Source organism: Sorex fumeus, unplaced genomic scaffold (assembly GCF_029834395.1).
Source record: "Sorex fumeus unplaced genomic scaffold, SorFum_2.1 ptg000019l, whole genome shotgun sequence".
In the NCBI taxonomy this organism is placed as follows: Eukaryota; Metazoa; Chordata; class Mammalia; order Eulipotyphla; family Soricidae; genus Sorex; species Sorex fumeus.
The window spans coordinates 40,366,745-40,386,661 of record NW_026606076.1 but is presented as its reverse complement, the minus strand read 5'-3'; the positions used below and the strand labels follow the sequence as shown (position 1 = coordinate 40,386,661).

Sequence of the window (19,917 nt, the reverse complement as noted above, 5' to 3'; positions counted from 1 at the left end):
TGCAGGGAGTGCTCCCTCAGAGCACTGCTGGATGAGGCCCCTAGACTAAAAAAAAAAAAAAGAAAAGCCTGAATCTCTGGTTGTGCTTGGCCAGCTGGCGGAAGTGTCTGCAGCTCTGCAGAGTACTGACCACCTCCCACCCTCTTCGCCTGGGTTTGTCTCCATGGAAACCGGGAATGGCCGCAGAGGGCTTGGTGGTTCAAGAAAAACAGCGAGAGGGGACTTTCCTTTGTGGGACTGAAAGATTATCCAGATTGAAAGCAGAGGCTCATGCCATCTGCCTTCTTCCAGGGTGACTGAAGTCTGAAATCCCCCAGTTTCCCCATGCCCCCCGCCCACCAGCGTTCCCAGGGCATCAATTACAACCAGCTCTGATCAGTGGCCCTAGCCTGCCCCCAGCTCAACGGGGAATTGCCTGGGAGGGGGAAAGTGCATTGGGATTGTCACTGGCTGCCCACATGCCTGAATGTCTCCCCCAAACCTCATTTAGTCAGTCAATGGTCAAGGGGGCTTCGAGGCTCTGGCAGGGTCCGGAAAAATAGCAGGAGGAGGGCCAGAGAGAGACTGTACAAGTCAAGAGCTTGCCTTGCAGGCTGCTGAGCCAGGAGGTTTGATCCCTGGAACTGCATTAGGGTATCCCAAAGGATACTGCCAGGAGGCAACCCTGAGCACTGCCAGGTTCGGGCCCTTCCCTGCAACAAACAAACAAACAAACAAACAAAAAACAGGAAGTCTGGTGCTCCTGCTCCAGTCCTCAGGGGGAGCACTCAGAGATCCTCCCCTCCACCCTTCCCTGGGTTGTTTCTGTTTTATTTTGCAACTTCCAGCAGTGCTCTGGATGACTCCTGGTTCTTCGCTCAGGGATCACTCCTGTTGGTGTGCAGAGGTCCGTAAGGGGTGCTGGGGATCGAACCTGGATCAGCCAAGTATAGGTCACACATTTGTGGGCCACACCTGCTAGTGCTTAGGGCTTTCTTCTGGCTCTGTTCTCAGGGATCATTCATGGTAGTCTTGGGGGACCCTATGGGGTGAGGGGATCGAACCTGGGTCAGCTGCCTGCAAGGGGGCCACACCTAATGGTACTCAGCACCTTACCTGCTGTACTATGTATGCCTCCAGCAGTCCCATGGAACCCCTTCTCTCTCTCGCTTTCTCTCGGACCACACCTGGCGATGCTCAGGGCATACTCTTGCCTCTGCGCTCAGGGACCACTTCTGGCGGGCTTGGGCGAACCCTATGGGATGCCAGAGATCAAACCCGGGTTGACTGCGTGCAAGGCAAATGCCCTCCCGGCTGTCCTATCTCTCTAGCCTCACGTTGCCTGTTCTACCTGCATGTTTTTATCTGGGTAGGGGAGTCATTCAAAGTGCTCCTAGACTTCCAGAACTGCATCAGCCAGAGGACCACGTAGTGGCTGGAATCAAACGGGTATCCTAACACACTAGGCAAGGTGCTTTATCCCTCTCAAGTGATTTCAGGGTTGCACTTCCTAGCTATGCTCGCTGGGCGGCGCTGCAGAGACCTCAGGCTGCTGACCAGAAATCGCCTTCCTGGCATGGGTGGTGCTTGCCAAGCTGCTACACCCTTTTTCTTTTTTTTTTTAAATGTGGTGCTTGCACACACCTGGCTTCGGGGAGGCAGGAAATGGCTCTCAGCCCAAGGGATGCCAGACAGCAAGACTGCCAAGCCCAAACAGCAGTACGGGCGGGCAGGAATCTTATTTGGCATGTGAAAGGATCTTACTTGGCCTTGGAGATTGAACTCATGACCGTATGCCTGGCAGGTGTTTGAAGACACTGTGCGGTTCCCAGTCCCCTGGGCAATTGAGATGCTCTCTCCCCTCATTTTTTTTTTTTAGGAGGGGCCAAATAACCTGCAGTGCTCGGGTTACTCATAGCTCTATTCTCAGGGTCACTCCTGGCAGGCCTTGGGAGACCATATGGGATGTCAGGGATCAAACCCAGGTCAGCTGCATGCAAGGCAAGTGCCTACCCACTGTACTATCTTTCTGGCCCTCTTCTCCCCCTCTTATTTTTTGGTTTGGAGGGCCACACCCAGTGGTACTCAGGGAATCCTTCAGTGCAGGGATGGAACCTGGGGCTCTTGCAAGCAGAGCTCATACTCCTATGTGGTGCTTCCCCGGGGCCGCCTTCTCTCTCTCCCTTTTTGTTTTTGGGCCACACCTGGCATTGCTCAGACTTACTCCTGGCTTTGCACTCAGGCACCATATTGGGTGCTGGGGATCGAACCTGGGTCGACTGAGGTACTGGAGTTCCAGCCCCAAGCTTGTTCTTTCTTTCATCACAACACCTGGCGATGCTTAGGGAGGACTCCTGGTTCTGTGTTCAGGGATTACTCCTGGCAGGGGACCTCACGGGATGCTGGGGATGAAACCTGGGTCGGGCGCCGTGCCAGGCATGAACCTTACCCGCTGTACCATCTCTCCGACCCCTTGGAGAAGTTTAACTTTAACCTCCACTCTGTTGTGCATCTCAAACTCCGCATTCCCGACACGTGGGGGGCCAGGAAGACGCAATATAGGACACGTGGCTAATACATCTTTATTGTGGCACTGGAGGTGAACAAGGGCTGGTGTGCAATGGTACTAGTGGGGCAAGTGAGGGCAGATGACGGGGGAACCGTCAGGCAGGGTCCAGGGAACCCCAGGCTCGGGCCAGGAGTCGGGGCTGGGGTGACCTATGCCAAGCCCCTTCCAGCCACTGCTCCACAGGGGCTACTGGGGCTGGGCGGGGCCTTGTGGTGGGTGGGGCCTTGTGGTGGGCGGGGCAGGATCAATGCGTGGGCGGGGCTCACACGTGGGAGAAGGCGTGGCTCTTGCAAAGGGGCTTGTCCTTCTTGGAGTAGAAGGTCTTTCCTTCCAAGTTGATCTGACATATCTGGGGGACAGCCAAGACTCAGTCACACGGCACTGCAGGGTTGCGGGGAGGGGCGGCTGGAAGCGGGAAGGGAGGCGGGAGGTGAAGAATACGGGGGCTCTGGGGGGGCGGGGAGGAGACAACACTCACCGCGCACACGAAACAGGTATCGTGCCAGCTAAAACCCAGCGCCTCGAGGAAGCGGTCCCCGGCGTCGATCTTGAAGTCACAGCCTCGGCATTTGGTGCCAAACATCTTCTCGTAGTCTGGGGTGGAGTGGGGGGAGATCGAGGCAGAGGGGAAGGGCGAGCTGGCTCCGGGCCGGCCCTTCCCTCCTGTCCCTCCTGTGCTCCGCTTCCCCCCCCAACCCCCCCCCCCCCCCCGCCTCCGCCTCTCCCTACCTCGCTCGCAGTAGGGTGACCCTTCCTCCATGTAGAAGGGTCGGTTGCGAATGGGGGTCTTGCAGGCCGCGCAGGTGAAGCAATGCACGTGCCACGTCATCTTCAGGGCGTGCATGATCTCCTGCAAGGAGGCGACAGTACCCAGGACACTGAGTTTCCTGGAGGTCTTTGGTGCCCGGGCCATGAACATCAGGTGCTTTGGCTCCCACCACCGCAAACACATCACAGCCCTCCAGGGCTTCCAGATGCCTCGTTCCCCACTTCCTCATAGTCGCAGTCAGTGCCATCAAGAAACCTTCTTGGGGCAAACCGTGTGAAAATGCTCCAGGGGCGCTTGGTGGTGGTGGTGGTAGGAGGGGGCGTGTAGTCAACCTTAGTTTGATCCCTGGCGTCCCCACAGTTCCCTGAGCATCACCAGGAGCGACCACTGAGCACAGAGCTGGGAGCCGACCTCCAGCACTGCTGAGTGTGGTGCAGACAATTGGAGGCTGGAGGGGCTGGAGCAAGAGCCCAGCAGGGAGGGCATTTAGCCTTGCATGCGGCAGAACCGGGTTCGATCCCCGGCATCCCATAGGGTCCCCTGAGCACCACCAGGAGTGATTCCTGAGTGCAGAGCTAGGAGTCAGCCCTGAGCATTGCCGGATGTGACACAAAAAAACAGACACACAGACACACACAAAGCCAAAATTGGAGGCTGGAGGCATTGGGCAGCACTTTAGGTACCTGCCCAACACCCCCTGAACCCCAGAGCACCACTGGGGTGATCCATACATCTCTGTCCTTCCTGATGGTACACACTACCTCCTCCCTCTCTAGGCGAATGTCACCCTGAGCTGGGGCACCGTCCCCCTCCCTGTGGGGGTCCTAACCTGCTCCCATCTCCGGGGAGGAAACAAGCTCTCTGCTCCTCTCCCTATACCTCCTGTCCATGACTGACACACGGGTTGCAGCTGTCCTGGGGGTGGGGGGGTCATCCTGGTTGTCCCCCTGCTGGGTCAGCTCTGCCCCAGATGTCTGCAGGATTCCGCCTTCACCTCCTCCATAGCTCTGCTCAGATGTCCCCTCCTCGAGCGAGGTCCATTCTGACACCCACTCATAGCCAGCTCACCCTCCCGGTGCCATGCTCCCAAAGGGCTTCCTCTTTTTTTTTTTTCTTCCCTAGAACATTCTCTGACTCACACACTCCAGGTAATTGATCTGTTTGGGCTAATGGCTTCTCATCTGCCCCTCTTCCTCTCTCCTTGATCAACCGTGAAGACTGGGGCACACGAAAGAGTTGCTCAGGGCTGGAGCAATCGAAAGAGCGTTTGCCTTGCATGGGGCCGACCTACAGGTCCGTGGAACATGCTAGAAGCAATCCCTGAGTGCAGATCCAAGAGTTAGCCCTCAGCAAAATTGGGTATGGATCCCCTCTCCCCCCCAAAAAATATATAAAGAGTAGCTCTAGCTACTAGTTCTTTGGGGGGCTAAGGGGGGGGAGTTGGGCATCCCTGGAGGTTCCCAGAGGCTACTTCCGGCTCTGTGCTCTGAGGGTTGCTCAGAGGGGTGCCAAGGATTCAATAGTGTTGGACACATGCAAGGCAAGTGCCTTAGCCTCTGTGTTATCTCTCCAGCCTGATAATCACTCCATTAAGGACATGCCCTGACAGTGCCCAGCCAAGACTGGGGAGCTGGGTTCAAACTGTTCCACCGGATGGGGCCGGAGCGACAGTACAGTGGGGAGGACTCTTGCTTTGCACACAGCTGACCCAGGTTTGATCTCCAGCACCCGGTAGGGTCCTCTGAGCCCACCTGGAGTAATTCCCGAGTGCAGAGCCGAGGGTCAGCCCTGAGTGCCACCAGACGTGACCCTCACCTCCCAGAAAACAAAAGACAGTGGTAAGTGAGCACCAAGTTAGACGACACTTTGTCCGTCGACCCTCTGGGGCTCCCCTGACCCCACTTGGTGCCCGCCTACTGTGTCTGTCTCATCCATCCCACCTGGTCCTCACAGTGAGGAGGAATTGCCACCGCCCCCCTCTTCCTGGGCCCCTGAGAGCGCGCCTGGCCCAGATCACACAGCCCACAGAGCACAGAGATGGGTTCTGTGCCCACGCCTGGCGTCCTGGCTCTTGCCAGCACCTGCGGGAAGAACCTGTGAGCCGCTCCAAACTTTTCTTGCTCTTTTTTTTGTTTCTTGGAGCGGGGGCGGGGGCACACCCAGTGGTGCTCAGGACTGACTCCTGGCTCTGTGCTCAGAGATCACTCCTGGTGGTGCTCGGGGAATCAGAGGGGATGCTGGGGATCGAACCCAGGTGAGCCGCATGTGACACAAGTGCCCTCCCCACTGTGCTATCACTCTAGCCTCATCCCCATGACCCCCTCCTCTCTGTTTTTTTTTGGGGGGGGGTCACATCTGGTGATGGTCAGGGAAAGCTACTTCTAGCTCTACACGCAGGAATTACTCCTGGTGGTGCTCAGGGGACCCTATGGGATGCTGGGGATTGAGCCAAACGCCCTCCCCACTGGACTAGTGCTCCAGCCCTCTCTCTTTTTTTTTCTTTTTTGGGTCACACCTGGCGATGCACAGGGGTAACTCCTGGCTCTGCACTCAAGAATTACTCCTGGTTCTGCATTCAGGAATTACTCCTGGTGGTGCTCAGTGGACTGTATGGGATGCTGGGAATCGAACCTGGGTCGGCTGTGTGCAAGGCAAACGCCCTACCCGCTGTGCTATCTCTCCAGCCCCATCTCCCTCTTTGTTTTTATTTGAGCTCCCAAGCAGTGGTCAGGAGTCCTGGCACTCCCTCTTGGTGATTCTCAGCCAATTGGACTGGCAGTTCAATAGAGTCCACGGAAGTGCCTGCTGCTCAAACCCACGACCTGGGCTCTCCTGGCAGTGCTCAGGGGGAACGATGCGACACAGGGAATCAAAGAATGCACCCCAGGGGGCTGGAGCGATAGCACAGTGGGTAAGGTGCTTGCTTTGCATACGGCTGACTTGGGTTCTAACCCTGGTGTCACATAGGGCCCCCTGAGCACAACTAGGAGTGATCCCTGAGCACTGCTGGGTGTGACCCCAAAACAATAAAATTTTTTGTGTGGGGCTGGAGCGATAGCACAGAGGGTAGGGCATGTGCCTTGTACGCAGACGATTTGGGTTCGATTCCCAGCATCCCATATGGTCACCTGGGCACCGCCAGGGCCAGGAATAATTCCTGAGTGCATAAGCCAGGAGTAACCCCTGTGAATCACTGGGTGTGACCCAAAAAGAAAAAAAAAAGTGTATGTGTATGTGTGTGTGGGGGGGAGGGTCACATCCAGCAGTGCTTAGGGTTTATTCCTGGCTCTGCACTCGAGTAATCAATCATTTCTGGTGGTGCTCAGGGGGAACCTATGGGATGCCAGGACACAAACCTGGGCTGGCAGTGTGCAGAGCACAGGCCCTACCCGTGTACTCCAGCCCCAGGTCAAAAGGAAAAAAAAAAGATTTTAGTTAGTTTTGGGTTTGGGGGCCATGCCTGGAAGCGTTCAGTGCTTACTCATGGCTCTGCACTCCGAGTTCACTTTTGGAGGGCTCCAGGGTCCATATGGGATGCTGGGAATCGAACCCTGGGTCGGCCACATGCAAGGCAAACGCCCTACCTACTATGCTATCACTCCAGCCCCAGTAGAGGTCATTCTGACTGATGCTGAGGAAACAGCACAAGCTTGCCTTGCATGTGGCCAACCCTTGTTCGATTCCCCAGCATCACCCTGGATTTGGTTTGGGTGGTGGTACCAGGAAGAATCAAAGCTGGGGCGTCCCAAGGGCCGGGGGGCTGCTCCTGGTTTGGCTCTCAGGCACACTGGGCAGTGGAGGGGTGGGGGGGGAGGCAGCTTCTGCCCCTCTCTTGGGCTTCAGATTTTGTCCACGCAGGATAAGAGCGCCCCCCGCTGGCCACTCGGCCGCCCTGCACCCTCCTCGCCTACTCCATCCTCTCATCCCCCGCCCCCCCCACAGTGCCCTCTGGTCTCCAGGACAAAGGCCAAGAATCTTCAAAGGATGGTGAAAGGCTCAGGCATGAGGGAAGGGACTGAGATGTCACCCGGGCGTGGTGCAAAAGCAAACAAAAAGAGACAAAAGAGAAGAAAGATGGCACCTGCCCTGCCCCTCTGCTTCCTGTCCCAAGTCCACAAGACCAGGGGCTGTGGGGTCACAGGTCATCTGCTCAGAGGAGCTTAGGGACCTGGAGTCACAGAGCAAGCATTTCCAATCCCCAAAGTGGGAAACGCCCCAGTACATTGCATTCCTGAGTGGCTGCTGTGGTCCTTGACCCAAGAATTCCCAAATTCTTGGATGGCGAGGAGCAATCCCCTGTTGTTTTATGATTTTCCTTTGCTTTTATTATTATTTTTTGGTTTAGTTTCATTTTTTTTGTTAGATCTGGCAGTGCTCAGGGCTGACTCCTGGCTCTGCATTCAGGGATCACTCCTGGCAGTGCTTGGGGGACCCTAAGAGGTACGCCAGAGATGGAACCCGGGTTACGGGGTGCAAGACAACTGTGCTATCTCTCTCGGCCCCACACCCTGTAGTTTCAACCCTGAGCAGCAGGGGGTGCTGGAGAGAAACACAAGGGGCTCAGTGCAATTATTGCAGGCCCAGATTCTATCGCGGCACCCCAAGATACACAAAGCACACCAGGGGCCAGAGCTAGAAGTAGCCTTGAGAACACTACCAGAGGGGACCCACAAAAGCCAAGAAACACGAAACCAACCAAAGGGAAAGAAACATCTCTGCCACAGGGTTCTTTGGTTTCGGGGCCACACACAGTGGTGTTCAGGGCTGACTCCTGGCTCTGAGTTCAGGGATCACTCCTGGAGGAGCTCCGGGAACCACATGGGGTGCTGGGGTTCTAGCTTGGGTCAGCCAAGAACAAGACAAACCCCCTCCTGCTGTACTATTGCTTCAGCCTCTGTGTTTTGCAGGACACACACACATACACACACACACACACACCCATTGTAGTGCTCAGGGCTGACTCAGGAATCACTCCTGAAGCGACATCCCTCAGTGCTGGGGTGGGGGGGGGGACTTTATGCTTCTGGGAATCAAACCCAGGGCTCCTGCTGGCAAGACTCGGAGCCCAGAGCACTGAGCTGGCTCCTGAGTCCTCTTCCTAACTTGGGGTCCTTTTACTTTGGGTGCACACTCAGCAGTGTTTAGGGCCGACTCCCAGCTCAGGGCAGGGCTCAGGGAGGCAGGGACCAACCCCAGGCAGGGTGTCTTTACGCAAAGCACGTGCCCTCTCTCTTGGCCCAGCTCTGGCCCTCCTGTAGCTCTTCTTTATTTTGCTTTTTGGGTCACACCCAGCGATGCTCAGGGGTTACTCCTGGCTCTGCACTGAGGAATCACTCCTGGCAGGGCTAGGAGGACCCTGGGGGATGCCGAGGACGGAACCCGGTCGGCTGCGCGCAGGGCAAACGCCCTCTCCACTGTCCTACCGCTCCGGCCCCTCTAGTAGCTGTTCTTGCTTGACCTAATGGGCTTCTGGGAGTTTGCTAAGAGGACTGGGAGTGGCCTGTGGGGCAGGGGTCTTAGCAGCTTAGAACTTGCCGCGTGTGTGTGTGTGTGTCTTCATGCATGTGAGTGTGTGTATGTGTGTGGGAAAATGTATGTGCGAATATGTATGTGTGTATGCATGTGTGAGTGTATGCGTGTGTGTGTATGCAAGTGTGTCTATGCGTGTGAGTATGTGTGTGGGTGTTTGTGTGTGCATGAGTGTGTGCGTCACTGTATGAGTGTTAGTGTGAATGTGTGCATGAGTGAATGTGAGTGCTTGAGTGTGTGTATGTTAGTGTGTGTGAGTTTATGTGCGTGAATATGTGTATGTGTGTGTATGCATGTGTGAGTGTATGCATGAGTGTGTCTGCGTGAGTGTGAGTGTATGTGTGGGCGTTTGTGTGTGCATGTGTGCGTGTCACTGTATGTGTGTGTCGGTGTGAATGTGTGCGTGAGTGTGAATGCTTGAGTGTATGTTAGTGTGTGAATGTGTATATGTGTGTGTGCATGTGTGAGTGTATGCGTGAGTGTGTATATGCAAGTGTGTGTCTATGCGCGGGAGTGTGCGTGTGAGTCTATGTGTGTGGGTGTTTGTGTGTGCGTGAGTGTGTGTCACTGTATGTGTGTGTTAGTGTGAGTGTGTGCATGAGTGCTTGAGTGTGTGTATATTGGTGAGTGTATATGTGTGTATGCATGTGAGTATGCGTGTGTGTATGCAAGTGTGTGTCTGCGTGAGTGTGCGTGTGAGTGTATGTGTGTGTGCGTGTCACTGTATGTGTGTTTGTCAGTGTGAATGTGTCCTTGAGTGTGAGTGCTTGAGTGCGTGAGTGTGTGAGTGTGTGTGTGTGTGGAGGGGACACAGCTCCGATGCCCACCTCCCTGCCCCACTCACCCCTGCGATCTTCTTCTTGCACTTGGCACAGCTGGGCGCATAGCGAACGTCATAGCAGGCTGGGCAGAAGATGGCCCCCTTCTCCTCGAAGAAGCCACCCTCTTCCAGAACCTTCTCGCACTGGCTGCACACAAACTCCTCAGGGTGATACGCGTGGCCCAGTGCCACCAGGTAGCGGCCCCTGAGTGGTGGGGAGAGGGCACGCTCGTCAGCTGGGGGGCCTGCTATGTTTTCCCAGAGTAGAAGTCAAGACAACAGTCCGGAATGGGGTGGAGGTGACATGCAGGGGTGGGGGGGCAGCCTTTGGGATTCCTCAGGGAGAAATCACGGGGTGGGGGTCCCCTGAGTACTCCCTGAACCCAGCAGACCCGCAATGACCTGAGCCAGCCCTGGTCCCTTGCAAAAGGGGGGCTGTCTGAAGGAGGATGCACCTGACAGAGCCTGCCTGTGGGGTCTGGCAGATGGCCAAGGAAGGTTCTAGAAGCTGAGCAGTCTGCAGCAAGGCTGGTGTGTGTGGGTGTGTAGAGGGACGGGGGTGCCGTGGGACTATTCCAGAACCCGGGAAGCAAGGCCGCGAGAAAGCCGAGGGGTGCAGTTGGGGATGAGCTTAGGGGACCCCAGCAAGGGGGCAACGAGGAGGAGCTGCAGGGCACAGCTGGGACCAGCCTTGGGGGCAACTGGGACCCATCCCTGGGATTGCTCCCCCTCCTCTCCCCCTCCCCTGGTGGGGGCTGCAGTGGGCTGGAAGCAAATCCCAAGCCTGGCCCCCCAGACCCCAGACAGCGGGAGGGAGGGGAGGGAGAGTCGGGGCTAGACTGGGCTCGGGGCCACCCACCGGATGACCTTGCGACACTGGTGACACACAGGCGTGCTGCCCTGGCCCCCCGCGGCGGCCTGCACGATGGAGGTGCGGTTCTGCAGCGGCGTGGGTATGGCGGGCTGGCTGTGCCGCGTCAGCACCGTGCTGGTCTTGTCCGGGGCATAGCGCTCAGCGAAGTCGGGGTCCACGGCCCAGGGCGGCCGGCTGGTGGGGCTGGGGGTCGGGGGGCCTGCTGGGACCAAGGAGAGGGGGCTCCAGCGGGGTGCCCCCAGTTCCGGGGGGGAGGGAGGCTCCCAGCGGCTGGGGGCGTGTATTCCCCCCACCCTTCCCGCTCCATCTATGATCTCACCGGGCCACGGTTCCTGGGATGTCATGGAAGCTGGGGCAGGGGTTTCTGTCCCGGGCACCTGGCTGCAAGAACTGTCGTTCAAGGCTCTGCAGGCTGAACCCCCAAAGTGCTGCTCCCGTGGTACGTTCCACCGGGGGGGTGCTGAGTGCTACGGGGGCTGAACCCCGGTTCCCCCTTAGGCCCCCACCATCAACGCCACGGCGGGGTACAAGCTGGACTGAGCCAAGTTTCAAACCAAAAGCAGGGTTCCCTCTCGCTTCTCGGGCACCCCGGGTGGGGCGCCCATTGGCCCAGAGGCCAGCTCCCCCCTTTGTCAAGTGCCCCCGCCTCCCAGGGGGAGCCCCAGATGACACGACCCCAACACCAGGTGGGGACACGCTAATTTAATGCCCCCCCAAAGGTCAGGGGGAGCCCACAGAGAGAGAAGACAGAGGCGCAGAGAGCGGCGCTGAGAACGTTTATTTCCGTTTTCCAGCCGGCACAGACCTGGCAGACGGCAGAGCCGCAGGGCAGAGCACAGGCAGTGAGTGGCAGACAGAAGCCAGGCCCGGTGCCAGGCAGGGAGAAGGCTCATGGCCCGGGCCGGCGAGCGGGGAGGGAGGCAGAAGCTCGGGGGCACCGAGGGGGTGCCCTGTGCGGAGGGACAGACGGGGAGGGAGAGGCCCGCGGCCCGCCAGCCCCCGCTACGACTGCACGTTGAGCACGTGGGCAGAGCGCTGGTGGTGCCAGTCTCGAAGGCGCGTGTAACGGGGGCTTTGCAGCTCCGCGATGAACTTTTCCCTGGAAAGGGGCAGACAGAGACGGAGAAAGAAGCACAGGTGGGAGAGATGGAAGGGAGAGAGGGCGGCAGGACAGAGGGCAGAGGAAGGAAGGAAGGAAGGAAGGGAGGGAGGGAGGGAGGGAGGGGAGGGGAGGGGAGGGGAGGGGAGGGGAGGGGAGGGAAGGGAAGGGAAGGGAAGGGAAGGGAAGGGAGGAAGGAAGGGAGGGGTGGAGGAAGAAAGAAAAGGGAGGAAGGAGGGGTTGGAGTGATAGCACAGCAGGTATGGCGTTTGCCTTGCACGCAGCTGACCCGGGTTCGATTCCCAGCATCCTCCAGGTCCCCTGAGTACTGCCAGGGATAATTCCTGAGTGCAGAGCCAGGAGTGACCTCTGAGCATCGCCAGACGTGGCCCAAAAATTAAAACAAATTACAAAAGGGAGGAAGCAAAGAATAGAAGGGAGGAAGGAAAAAGAAAAGGGAAAGGAAGGAAGGAGATGACCGGAAGGATGGATGGAAGGAAGAAGGAGGGGTGGAAGAAGGACAAGTAGAATAACTGGTACGAAAGATACAAGGAAGGATGAGAGGAAGAACAGGAGAAAAAATGGATGGACAGATGGAAGAAAACATGGATAACAGGAGAGAAGGAAGGACAGCTGGAAGGGGGTTAGATGGAAGGACAAGAGGAAGGGGATGGAAGAACGGATGCATGGAAATGAGACATAAGAGGAAAAGCGGAGGGAAGGAAGGAAAGGGGGAGGGGAAAAGAGAAACACAAGGAGGGCAGGAAGCTGCTCAGGAGAAAGGCAGATGGATGGAGAGAAGGGAGGGGGCTGGGAGCGGAGGAAGGATGAGGAGGGAGAAAGGAAGCATGAGGAAGGAGAGAGGAAGGATGGAAGAGGGAGGGGGAGGACGGGGGGAGGAAGGATGGGAGAGGGAGGGGAAGAAGCCAGAGGAGGGAGGGAGGGTGGAGGGAAGGATAGAAGAGGGAGGGGAGGAGGGGGCTTGGGAGGATGAAAGGATAGAGGAGGGGTTGGGGGGTAATGGCTGGGGACCCCCAGGTCCAGGGGCAGGGGCGGGGTAGGACCTACAGCCAGAGGGTCTCGGGCCCCCTGTTACCTTGATGTCTTCAGCTGCTCCTCACCTGGGTCTTGCACTGAGAGGGCAGAGGCAAGCATTGGCCCGGGGAAGTTGAACACAGGGCTCCACCAGCCCAGGGCCCCGGGGTGGGGGGATTTTGGGGGCGCACCCACCACCTCGGCCCTGGCACTTACTGGACTCGGTGCCCGTGAGATGGGCGAGGATGCGAAAGGAGCGGGACTGGCCAGTGCCCGGCCGCGGCCGCCAGTCCTCCATGTTCTCCATCAGCCGCTGCTTGCTGGGGTCCGGGGCCAGCGGCCGGAGCAGCTGTCTGTGGGGAAGGTCGGGGGGCTCAGAACCTCTGCTGGGTGGGGGATGGGGTCAGGCCGTGGGGGAACCTGCCCAGATGGGGGACTCGGGGAGGTGTGAGGAGAGTGGGGGAGGGGCCAGGCGTGGGGTGGAGTGGGGGGCACCGTGAGAGGGGTGAGGGAAGGGGCTGCCACCCAGAGTGCCAAAAGCAAGGAAGAGAGGAGCGGGCGGAGGGCAGGTACTGACTTGTCAGGGGTCTGCACCTGTGAAAGACAAGACAGAAGGACAGAGAAAGGGACAGACACGGGAAGAAGAGAGATGGCAAGGGGTCAGAGGCGCTGGGAAGGTTAGAGGCCTCATGGCTGTCTAGGATTCACTGGCCTGAAGACACTGCACCCCACTACCTGGGCGGGAGGAAACCAGGGGGGCTGGTTCTGAGCACACGCCCACGGAGGGCGGGGCCAGAACAGCCCAAGCCCCCTCGGAGGGCGGAGCCAGATAGCAGCCACGCCCCCTAGACACACCCGGTGCCTGCAGCCCCTGTCCTGGCCACCAGGGGTCGCTGCCGCAGGGTCCCGCCTGGCCAGAGGGCGCGGTGCAGAAGGCGGTGCAGAAGGCGGAGTGGCAGGGGGAGCGGGGTGCGGACAGTGGGCGCGCTGGGGCCGACATACCCATTCTGCTGCGGGGCACCATCAGCAGGCGGGGGCGCCCCGAAGGGCCGGGCCGTCTTGTTGAGGGAGGCGCTGGGTGCAAAGGTGTACCGCGGGGGATCCGCGGCGGGGGCTGGGGCCTGGGCAGGAGACAGAGCCGGGCAGGGCAGGGGGCAGGGCGGGGCGGGAGTGGGTCTCCCTACCCTCCCAGTGCCAGGAGGATAAGGATATTCTCGCCACACCCCTGCACATCGGGGCTTGAGGCTACTACCGGGGAAGAGGTGGGGGTGGGGTGGGGGTGCGACTGAGTTTCAAGGGGCCGGCCCGGGACTGGGAGAGGGGATGATGTCACCCCCACGCGGCCCTGGGGCGAAGGGCGGAGGGCAGCTGGCAGCGGGGTGCAGGCGGCGCACGCACAAACAGGCAGACATGCGTGACCGTGGGGCGCCCGGACCATGCGGCAGCCCCTGGGGCACCTCCCCACACCCCCGCCCCCACCCTCCCCTGCCTCGACTTCCCCCCCCTACTGCCCCCGCTGCCAACCCCCTGCCTGGTTGCCGGGTACCAGAGGGTCGTGAGGACAGACTCTCTTATCCATCAGGGTGTCCACGCCCACCCCCACGCCACCCGCTGATGACCCAGATGGGTCCCTACCTTCTGCTGTTTGCTCTGAGCCGGCTGGGCCCTAGAAGGGCAGCGGCAGGGATGATGAGTCGGGACCCAGGATGATCCCCCTCCCTCTCCCCCCACTGCGCCCGCCCGTCCCCCCCACTCACCGGCTGAGCCCCAGGCTGAGGCGCTCCCCGCAGGCTCGGATCCTGTTCTGGGCTTCGATGTGCGTGAGGCCACCCGCGTGGTCGCCGTCGATGCTCAGCACCCAGTCGCCCACCGCCACGCCCGCCTGCGCCGCCTTGCCGCCCGGGGTGAGCTGCGTGCGCGCCGCGGAGCAAAGTGGAGGGTCACCACGGTGGCAGGCAACCCCCGCCCAGGGGCTGCCTCGCAGAACCCAAGGACAGGGCAGGGGGGAGATGCGCTGGCCGGGCACACAGCCGGCCAGGGCTCGATCCCTGGCCTCCTGTTATGATCCGCCAAGAGCACTGCTCAAGAAGCGACCCCTGAGCGCAGAGCGGGTGCAGTCCCGCCTCTGAAAACCAAAAACTCAACAAACAAACAAACAAAGCAGGGGCCAGGGACTGGAGTGATAGCACAGCAGGCAGGGCGTTTGCCTTGCACGGGGCCAACGCGGGTTCGATTCCCAGCAACCCATAGGATCCCCTGAGCACCCCCAGAAGTAATTCCTGAGTGCAAAGCCAGGAGTAACCCCTGCACATTGCTGGGTGTGACCCCCAAAAAAGCGGAAAAAAAAAACAAAAAAAGCAGGGGCCACAGTGAGAGCTTGCTTTGCCTTGCTCGTGGCTGGATTCTGGATGTCCCACAGGGTACCCTGAGCACTGCCAGGAAATGATCCCTGAGCACAGAGCCCTGAGCAACGCAAGGTGTAACCCCCTCCCACAAAAAATAAATCAATGAAAAAACAGAACCCAGAACCCAAGAACTTCTCCAGGGGCCATTTCCCCTTGAGGTGGTGGAAGGATAAGCTCAAGGAAGTGGGGGGACCACTGGAGGAACCCCCTCCCATTTCTTTTTGAAAACTTATTTTTTTAGTTGAACCAAGTGAGAAACACGGTTACAAAGTTGCTCCTGGCTGGGTTTCAGCCATAAAATGTTCCAGAGGTTGGAGCTACAGCACAGTAGGGAGGGCGTTTGCCTTGCACTCGGCCAACCTGGGTTCGATTCCCAGCATCCCATAGGGTCCCCCAGCACCGCCAGAAGTAATTCCTGAGTGCAGAGCCAGGAATAACTCCTGAGCATCGCCAGGTGTGACCCCCCCCCCCCAACAAAGAGAATGTTCCAACACCCTTCCTTTCTTCACCCATGTATTTTCTACCACTCATGTCCCCAATTTCGCTCCCACCACCTCTCCCTCTCATCCCTCCCCCCCTCCCCTCCTTTTGGGCATTGTAGTTTGCAATACAGGCCCTTTTCCTCCTCTCAGCACTCAATTCTTGTCCAGAGTGATCATTTCCAAGTACTGTTGTCACAGCGGTCCCTTCTCTGTCCTAACTGCCCCCTCATCCCCCCAGCAAACTTCCAAGCATGGACTGATGCTCCCAGCCCTCGTTTCGACTAGCTGCCCTACTTCTCAGCGCTTTCACTGCATGCCATTGAGTTCAATCCCAGCCACCCATAGGGTTCCGAGCCCCAGCTCCGCCAAGAGTGATTCCTGAGCCTGGTGCAAGGAGCGAGCCCTGAGCACATCGCCAGGTGTGCCCCCCCAAAACAAGATTTTAAGATACAGAAATAGCCTGTGATGTTAACAGCTACACCCCCAAGCTTCGCTGGGGCTCCAACTGCTGCCGTCCAGACCTCACCTGGCCTCGGGCCCGGGCTGTTTCCCCTCCCAGACATGCCCACTGGCTGGCATGTGTGGCAACTTCCTCCCCGGCACCCCTGGGTGCTTTCCTGACCTCTGCTGCTAGTCCTGAACCATCTGTCAGGGTCAACCAAGCCCAGCGCCATGCCCCGCCCCCACCCCACCCCCAGCCCCATTCCCGGATTCCCAGGGAAGGGGGGGGCCTTGGAGGGGTATCTGGGTGTCCATGGGGCTCTTCCAGGCTAGAGATGGGGGTGGCGGGGGACAAAGACCTCAATGACCACGTGACCTTCCCCTCTCTACCCTGCAGGCTCTGAGTGATGCAAGCGGGGTACTCTTTGTCAAAAGTGGGTTTGCAAGAAATGGGCCCCGCCTAGCAGGAGTGAAACCACAAAAGAGGGTTTGGGGGGGCTGGAGAGATAGCATAGTGGGTAGGGCATTTGCCTTGCATGCAGCCGACCTGGGTTCGATTCCCAGCATCCCATATGGTCCCCCGAGCACCACCAGGAGTAATTCCTAAGTGCATGAGCTGGGTGTCACCCCTTTGCATAGCCGGGTGTGACCCAAAAAGCAAAAAATAAAAAAAAGAACCTGGATGGGTTAGTTTAAGGGAAACCGGGTGGTTGCCTTCTGGGTAAGAGCTTTGAGGTGTTCAGGGGCAGCGGTTTGGGGGATGGTCTGTGTCCGGTGGTATGAACTGGGGAGGCCCTGAGACTCAGGAAGGGAAAAGCCAGGGGGCTGGACACTAGCCTGGGGTGGGGGTGAGTCAGCCTGAGGGCTCCGGGGGCAGCCCAACCCCCCCTAAGCCCCAGACATTACCTCATCTCCCAGGCCCGGGCCCACAGCCAGGCCTAGCCCCTCCCTCGTCCCTCCAGGCTTGGGGTCAGGGGAGAGGAAGGGGGCCAGGCCAGCTCAGCAAAGACCCTCCTCGCTGGCCCGGCCCAGGAGGGCCCAGCTCCAGCCCCGGGGCGGGGCTGCATGGGTGGCGCCCCGCCCACATACTGGTGAGGACCCCCCCCATCCCCTCTAGAGCGCCCCCATCTGACCATGCCAGGAAGTGCATCTCCCCGGGCTGCCAAGATTGTCCAGGCCCGCCCATTAGGACACCCGGGCTCTGAGGCCCCGCCAGGCCCCGGCTCGCCAGCCCTGCGGTCAGCACTTTCCCAGCGAGAGGGGGACGCCGGATAGGTTTTCAGGGCAGGCCACGTTTGAGAGTGGGGGGCTGGGGAGGGGAGCAAGGTTTCATTCCCGTACTGGTGCGGCTGTTTCCAGAAGAACCCCGTGGCGAGGTTCCCTGGGAAGAACGGTGGCCACCAGACCCGACTGCTGCGGACAGGCTCCGCCCAAGGGCCCCGTCTCTGTGCTGGGCAGTACCTTTTAGAAAAGTATCTGCCCCCTGCAGACCCTGGGCTTCCTGCCAACAGCCGCCTGCCCACCCCCGGGTGCCTGGGTGGGTCTCTGCGGACAGGCAGATGTGGGGCAGGAAGTCCCCACCCCCTGCTGACCCTCCGGCCACAGAGTGTGGCCTCACCCTTGCAGGCCAGAGGCGGTTTGTTTGTTGGTGGCCCCCAAATGACCTCACAGCCCGGAGCCATGGCCCTGAGGGTGACCAAAGGAGGGGGACCACCCGTGGGGTTCAAGGGCCCACGCCAGCCTTTTTTTAGGTCCCGCAGACGCGAGCCACCCGTTCGCTGGCCATGTTTGCTGGCCATCACAATGTGGGGCTGCATTCTTGGGCTTATAAGGCAATCCCGGGCCAGGGGGCGGGGCCACGCCCGGGCCACGCCCCAAGGGGGCGGGATCTCAGGGGCTGGAAAGCTGGCTGGGGGGGGTCAAAGGCCAGTGCATCTGGGGTGGAAGGGGATAAAGGCTCGCAGAGACTGGAGAAAACCCCCTTCTAACCAAAGCACCCCATTCCGTGCTATGCTTTCAAACCCCGTGGAAGGACCCCCCCCACTTGTTGCATCTGGGTTCCCTCTTCTGGAAGACCAAGGTCGGCTTGGTTAATTCTTGGGGGAGGGGAGGGCAGTGAGCTTGGGTCGCCAAGGTGCCCGCCGGGGGCTTGGCGCCAAGCACTGATTTTTTTTTTTTTTTGGTCTTGTTTCGTTTTGTTTGAGGGCTACCGCAGGGCAATGCTCAAGGTCCTGGCATAGGGCTTGGGGGACCCTATGGGAGGCTGGGGATCGAACCAGAGTCGACCGTGTGCAAGGCAAACCCACCCCGCTGTCCTATAGCTCCAGGCTGTCATTTTGTTGTCGTTGTTATTATTTGGAGGCGGTTGGGGGGCCACACACTGGCAATGCTCAGGGCTTCCTCTTGGCTCTGTGCTCAGGGATCACTCTAGACCGGGACTGGGGGACCCCAGGGGAAGCCAGGGATCAAACCCAAGTCACGCAAGGCAAGCACCCTCCCGGTTGTCCTATGGCTTGCGTCCAGGCACTGCTCCTTTAAGAGGCTCCAGATTCCCTCAGGCTACCTTCCAGTGAAATGGGTGTGCTCAGAGCCCCCACCCCCAGGCCCTCAAAGTCCTCAAAACTTTGTGGAATGGGATCAAGGACACCCAGGCCGGGTGAGAGAGTTAATGAGGCACCGGGCAGGGCAGGGCAGGGGGTTTCCTCTGGTCCTGGGCAACTCTTTGACTTTCAATCCTGATTCACTGCTGCTGAATGATGCTTCCCATCGTCGTCGTCTTCGTCACCCCTTGGAAGCCCTGAGCCCCCGAGAAAGCTCTGGGGCTGCCCCCTCCCCCACCCGGGACTCACCCGGGAGATGGAAAGGGGCACGTTGAAGTCTTTGCCCCCCTGCAGGCGGAAGCCCCACGGGGCTGGCCCCTCCAACACCACCTTGAACGACTCCATCGTGTGCCCCCCCCGCTTCTTCTGAAAACAAGAGAAAGAGAGTCAGGGCTGGGTCGGGTGCCCAGGCAGGCCGGGCGCTCTGGGCTGGTGCCCGGCACGCAACGGCCACCCAACTGCACACCCAGGGCCCGGGGCATGCGGACTCTTTATCAGGTTGGGTTCACTTGGGTCCAACAACGGCCCCTGGGAGGCTGCGGGGCGGACAACCCCTGCACGGAGCCCAGCGGGCCGCTGCACGGAGGGGGCTCTCCTGCACGGGAGGGGCGTGGAGAGGGGTGTGCTCTGACCGGGACTCGCCCCCCAGGCCAGCGAAGTGAGTCAGGGGCCCCTGCGCTCCTCCCGGCGGGCGGCCGGGTTGGGGCTGGAGCCTGCTCGGGCTATATAAGGCGTGTAAACTGACACTGAGCAGAGGAGCACGCGGGGGCTCCGGGGGCGAGGGGGAGGGGTGGGAAGGGAGGCGGCTGGCGTGGGTCCGAGGCATTCCGGGATCGGTCAGGGCGGCCGGGAGCCCGGGCGGGCACCCTTGGGCCATGAGGGCTCCACCGCGGGGGCTAAGAGGGAGCGATCGGAGGAAGGGACTAAGGATTCCGGGAGTGGCCAGGGCACGGGGTCCCTCCTGGGGCCCCCGGCGGCGGGGTGGTGCCTCTGCCCCATAAAGCCTGCTAACCCGCCCGCTGTGACTCAGTTTCCCTCCCCCGCCGGGGCCCCACTGGCATGGGCCGAGGCCGGGGCGCAGGAAGCGGCGCAGGCGCCAACCGGCCCCGCCGCAGCCGGCTTTGCGGCAGGAAGGCGGGGGCGGGGGCGGAGGCAGGGGCCGGGGCCCCGCGAGAGGAAGCGCCGCGCTGGCCACGACCACCCGCCCCCACCCCCCGCCCGTCCTCGCGCCGCGCCACCGGGCCCCGCGGGGCTCCCGGACGGCCCCCGCCCCGCTCCGAGGCGCCCGGCCCGGCCCGAGTCGTCCCGCGCGGCC

General features: G+C 60.0%; 1 protein-coding gene across 5 annotated transcripts; it reads right to left on the bottom strand.

Annotated features, from left to right (window-relative positions):
- Positions 1–2,757: 2,757 nt before the first annotated feature.
- Positions 2,758–18,968, bottom strand: PDLIM7 (PDZ and LIM domain 7). Of its 5 annotated transcripts, none has more exons than XM_056112920.1 (12): positions 18,852–18,968; positions 14,432–14,583; positions 14,310–14,340; positions 13,677–13,795; positions 12,891–13,027; positions 12,736–12,772; positions 10,860–10,921; positions 10,526–10,742; positions 9,691–9,871; positions 3,278–3,398; positions 3,027–3,142; positions 2,758–2,897 (listed from the first exon to the last, which is right to left on the bottom strand). In XM_056112920.1, exons 1-12 carry the CDS (start codon positions 18,945–18,947, stop codon positions 2,811–2,813), a joined length of 1,356 nt encoding a protein of 451 aa, XP_055968895.1. In that variant the 5' UTR covers positions 18,948–18,968; the 3' UTR covers positions 2,758–2,810. The 5 variants fall into 5 exon arrangements, with proteins under 5 accessions (XP_055968895.1, XP_055968896.1, XP_055968897.1 ...); XM_056112921.1 differs by having other exon boundaries at positions 10,526–10,739; XM_056112922.1 differs by lacking the exon at positions 13,677–13,795 and adding an exon at positions 13,252–13,268.
- Between the last annotated feature and the right edge of the window lie 949 nt (positions 18,969–19,917).

Coding starts and splice junctions, on each gene's coding strand:
- PDLIM7 (XM_056112920.1), bottom strand. CDS start 18,947: ATGGAGTCGTTCAAGGTGGTGTTGGAGGGGCCAGCCCCGTGGGGCTTC. Junction 10,743..10,859: donor ATCCCAGGAACCGTGGCCCG/GTGAGATCATAG, acceptor CCTTGGTCCCAG/CAGGCCCCCCGACCCCCAGC. Junction 3,399..9,690: donor GCAAGAAGAAGATCGCAGGG/GTGAGTGGGGCA, acceptor GCCTCCTTGCAG/GAGATCATGCACGCCCTGAA.